The 4,753-nt window shown below is 61.7% G+C and overlaps 1 protein-coding gene across 1 annotated transcript; it reads left to right on the forward strand.

Annotated features, from left to right (window-relative positions):
• The first annotated feature begins 3,629 nt into the window (after window positions 1-3,629).
• Window positions 3,630-4,547, forward strand: LOC123230632 (probable G-protein coupled receptor 141). The gene has a single exon (XM_044656766.1). It carries the CDS (start codon window positions 3,630-3,632, stop codon window positions 4,545-4,547), a length of 918 nt encoding a protein of 305 aa, XP_044512701.1.
• Window positions 4,548-4,753: the final 206 nt, after the last annotated feature.

Below are 4,753 nucleotides of genomic sequence, written 5' to 3' on the forward strand. Positions count from 1 at the left end.
ACGTCCATCGGACGACCCCGGCGGGAGGGAGAAGGACCGTAGAGAGCCTGGCGAGGACGCCGAGGAGGGCTCTTCCCATGGGCTCCCCGTGCCCACATGCACACGGCTCCATCCTTCGTGCCAGGCTGCTCGAGAACGAGCCCACGAGGGCAGGGGCCGCCGGCTGGCTCAGCAAGTGGAGAGCCAGGCCTAGAGAGGCCAGGAAGGTCCTGGGTTCCAGTCTGTCCTCAGATACTTCCTGGCTACGTGACCCCGGGTAGGCTCTTCTGCCTTGGCACCAATGCCTAGCGTGGATTCCAAGATGGCGGGGGAGGATTCAGAGCATCGGGTCAGAGGAGAAGGTGGGCCAAGGCGGCCCGTGGGCCCTTCCAGCTCTTTAGACGTCAAGACGGCTCGCATTGAAGTGCCGCTCCAGGCCGGGCTCTGTGCTGCAGGGTGGAGATGGGAAGAAGGGCGAGAGCGCAGGCTGGTCCCCGAGAGGCTCGGGCCGATGGCGGCGGGGAGCCGGGGGGCACGTCAGCCCCCACCCGCCATTCTCATTCTCTAAAATGGGACCCATGGCAGGTGGAGCGGGGCGGGACAGGAGGGTTCCTCTGGGGCGGGACAGGAGGGCTCCTCTGGCCCAGACCCCTCACAGCGGCCAGCCGAGGTCAGCCACGCAAGCCGTATGCAGCAGGTCATCAAGGAGCCGTCGGGCCACCCGACTCACAAGATGGCGGCGAGGAAAGCCCATGGACCGAGCCTGAGGCCCAGACGGACAGACGGATGGTGGGGGGACGGGCGAGAAGGACCAGAGGCTCGTGCCCCAGGGCGTGGGCTGCCGGGAGGCCGCCAGAGGGAGTCCTTGGGTGAGGCCTCCTGTGCCCGCAGCACCCCTGTGTCTGGGGGTCCCCCTCTTCTTCGGCTGCCCCGATCCAGGCTGGACGGGCTCTCCGAGTGCGCCTGGGACTGGCCATCATCAGAGAAGCTCCGGGAGGGTCAGCATGAGGAACGTCCACCCGCCCAAAGGCACCAATGATGAGTGATTGGCAGAGAACGAGCCCAGGAGAGAGCGCGCCGGAGCAGACGCTGCAGTGAGGAAGGCCGGGGCTCATCACCTCTCCTGGGCCTCAGTTTCCCCATCTGTAACCTAGAGTGTGTTGAGCTCATTGGCCCCCCCGGTTCTCAGTGGTCTCTGCCCCTCCCCTTATGGATATCCCTGATTAATTCCACCCACTTAGCTTTCCCGGCACTCCGGTCCCCGGAGGCCCTTCTTGGATCCACGGCGGCCTATTTCCATCATTATTTGAGGCTCTCGCACTTGGGTTCAGCCAGCACCAGGCCCGGCCCTCTTCTGGGCCTAGGGACTGATGAGGAACGCCTCCTCTGGGTGGGGGGAGGAGGAAGGGCGCAGAAGGTGCTCCGGCCCCCCGGGGGGTTCCCCTGCTGATGGTCCCACTGCCCCAGGGAGATTACAAAAGATTAATTTTTGGAATCCACAATAGCTTACATTCTCTCCCTCAAACCGCCTGCCTCCCCACCATGAAGCAGTCGAGGCCTGGGGGTGCTCTAAGGCTTCACTGCCTTTTGTGCCTCCTCCTCCAGGCAGTCTGCTTTCTCACAGTGGCTCCCTCTTTGGCTGATGTGGCAGAGATGCTTTGGGGAACCCAGCACGCTCAGAGCCCAGAGAAGGGGCCGCCGGACAGACCTTTGGGAGTTAGAAGCGAGAGGATTTGGGGACCTTTGGGGCACCCAGGGTGAGGCCGAGCTAAGAGGCTCCCAGCCTGCCTCCTCCACATCCCTCTGGGGCAGCTGTTATTTCTGTCTCCATTTACTGAGGAGGAAACAGGCTGAGAGCACTGACCTGCTCCCTATCACTCAGCTCCCAAGTGTCTAGGGCAGGATTTGAATTCGGGTTTCCCTGAGTTGCAGTCCACTTCCTGTTCCCCTGAAGCCTGGGATTCAGTGGACTGGACCAGTTTTGAGCCTGAGTGGCAGAGAGAGTGCTGGGCAAGCATCAGAGAGCGTCTGTGACCTTCTGTTGCTCTCTCTGGTGTGAGAGGGAAAAAGAGGGGAAAGACAGGCTGAGCATCTGCTGCGCTGCCAGAAGAGACGCGATTCTGCTGAGAACTCGGGGACAAAGCAGGATGGGAGAGGGGCCCAGCCTCTCTGTGGTGCCACCTTCTGTCTGGCAGGACCCCAGAGCCCTTGCATAGCCCTCTCATAGTGCACGAAGGGCTATTTGGTCTTGTGTTTCTCAGGGAAAGCCTTCCTAACTGAAAACAGCCCCAGAGAAATGGGCTGATAGCCTGCAGGACTGTGTAGCTATCATCAGGACAGTTCTGGTGGTCCACTCGGGCCATCTAGCTAAGGGACAGTTTTCTCTCTGGTCCTTAGAGCCGGCTGTATCCTTCCTCCACATTTAATCAGAGAGGGGCCGCAAGGTGGATGGAGAGCCAGGCCTGGAGACGGGAGGTCCTGAGTTCCAGTCTGGCCTCAGCCACTTCCTAACCAAGTGACCCTGGGCCAGTCACTTGACCCCAGTGGCCTAACGCTCACCACTCTTCTGCCTTGGAACCGAAGCTTGCCTTGGATTCCAAGACAGAAGGTGAGGGTTAAAAACCCCAAGATTTCATCTGAGAGGTTCCTTTCTTCCCCTTTCTGCAACCCAAATGTCCATATACCTTCCGCAACCCAGTTTTAGCATTACTAAAGAGAGGAGAGGATTGCTTCAGGGGCTCATCCTGGGCTGGAACAGACCTCACTGACCATCCAGGCCACTCAGGACTTGAAAGGGGAACCCAGGGTCCCCGATGGGTCATTGCTATACATCCTTGGTAAGGGGCGCCTTGCAATCTTTAAAGGGGGAGAGGGGACGGGGGGGGCCACCACGAGCCCGGGGCCTCATCTTCCACTAAGCAGCCCACTGAGCCTCCGACCAGCCCCAGGCGCCCACGCCCATAGCCTTGGCTCGGGAGAACCCTGCTGCCGGGACTGGCTTGAGGAGATGCCAGCCCGGACCAGCAGGCGCTCCCAGGAACAGTGAGCACGGACTGCCAGCTCCCAGGGCTGCCCTGTCCTCTTCCTCTGCCCACTTTCCTAGGGCGCCCTCCAGAGTTCTGGCCACCGTCTCCTTCCACCTTGAACCTTTCTCTTCATGCTCCTTTCATCCCCAGAGGCCCCCCAACTCCAGCTTCTCGGTTCCTCGGAGTCGACAGGAGAGCCTGACTGGGAGTCGGGGACCCTTGGCAGAACACGGGAAGCCCAGCAGTGGGGTGGGCTTTGGCAGAAAGAGAACGGGCTGTTCTGGGCTTGTTGAGTTTGAGAGGGGTACGTGCTGCCTGGTCGAGGTGCCCTGTAGCAGCCATGTTGGCAATTCAGGACTAGAGCTCGGGAGACAAGAGCTGGGCACTGCCAGGGCAGGGGCTCTCCCTGGAGTGGAGGCTGGTTTGGGCACCGCCAGGGCAGGGGCTCTCCCTGGAGTGGAGGCTTGTTTGGGCACTGCCAGGTCAGGGGCTCTTCCTGGAGTGGAGGCTGGGTTGGGTGCTGCCAGAGCAGGGGCTCTCCCAACTCTGTGCTCCGTGGGGTCCCCCGGTCTGGGCATCCTATGATGTGGCCGGTGCTTCCTCCCCGCCAGGTGACCCAGAGGCATGGCCGAGCAGAATGCCTCCTCGCAGCCCAGCCCCTGCGATCTGTCCTGGAGCCGGCACCTGACTGGACTCTATGTGATGGTGCTCGTTGGCGGGCTGGCCGGCATCGTCTGCATCCTCTTCGTCCTGGCGAACATGAACACGCGGTCGGTGACCACGACGGCCGTCATCAATCTGGTGCTGGTGCATGGCGCCTTCCTGGTCACGGTGCCCTTCCGCCTCGTCTACCTGGCGCGCGGGGAGTGGTACTTCGGGCTGCCCTTCTGCAAGGTGGTGAGTGCCACGCTGCACGTGCACATGTACCTCACCTTCCTCTTCTACGTGGGCATCCTGGGCGTGCGCTACCTCGTCTTCTTCAAGCACAGAGACAAGATGGAGTTCTACCGCAAGCTGCACGCCGTGGCCGCCAGCGCGGCCTTGTGGCTGCTCGTGGCGGTCACCATCATCCCGCCGCTGCTCAGCCGCTATGGCTCTCACGGCACCTACAACGCCACGCAGTGCTTCGAGTTCCAGGGAGAGCTGAAGGAGAACTCCGTGAAGGTGGTCAACTACGTGGTGGCCGCTGGGGTCATCGCCATCGCCTTCAGCCTCCTGGGCCTCCAGGGGGTCATCATGGCGTCCATGGGGAAGAGGCTGCGGCGCGCCTGCCTGTCCCATCAAGAGTTCTGGGCGCAGCTCAAGAACCTCGTCTTCCTTGGCGTCATCTTCGTCTGCTTCCTCCCCTACCAGTTCTTTCGGCTGTACTACCTCCGGGAGCACGCGGCCAAAGACTCCTGCCAGCGGGCGGCCACCTACAACGAGCTCTTCCTGAGCTTCACGGCTGTCAGCTGCTTCGACCTGCTGCTCTTTGTCCTCGGGGGGAGCCACCGCTTCAGGCAGAACCTCATCGACTTCCTCAGTTGTCTCTCATGCCGTTAGGCTGAGGCCAGCCCGGAGAGCAGCGGATGACCCAGGGGGCAGTGCCCGGGGAGGCGCCCTCCTCCATTACCTGCCTGTTGGCATGCCTCTCGGGGCTCCTGGGAAGGGGCATTCACTAATTCTGATGAGGGCAAGGTTGCAGGATCTTCTGGGCTTCCTAGAGAAGGGAAAGCACACTTGGCAGGGTTTCTCCCTCCTTTCTGCCT

This window comes from Gracilinanus agilis, chromosome 1 (genome assembly GCF_016433145.1).
Source record: "Gracilinanus agilis isolate LMUSP501 chromosome 1, AgileGrace, whole genome shotgun sequence".
Classification (NCBI taxonomy): Eukaryota; Metazoa; Chordata; class Mammalia; order Didelphimorphia; family Didelphidae; genus Gracilinanus; species Gracilinanus agilis.

Coding starts and splice junctions, on each gene's coding strand:
- LOC123230632 (XM_044656766.1), top strand. CDS start 3,630: ATGGCCGAGCAGAATGCCTCCTCGCAGCCCAGCCCCTGCGATCTGTCC.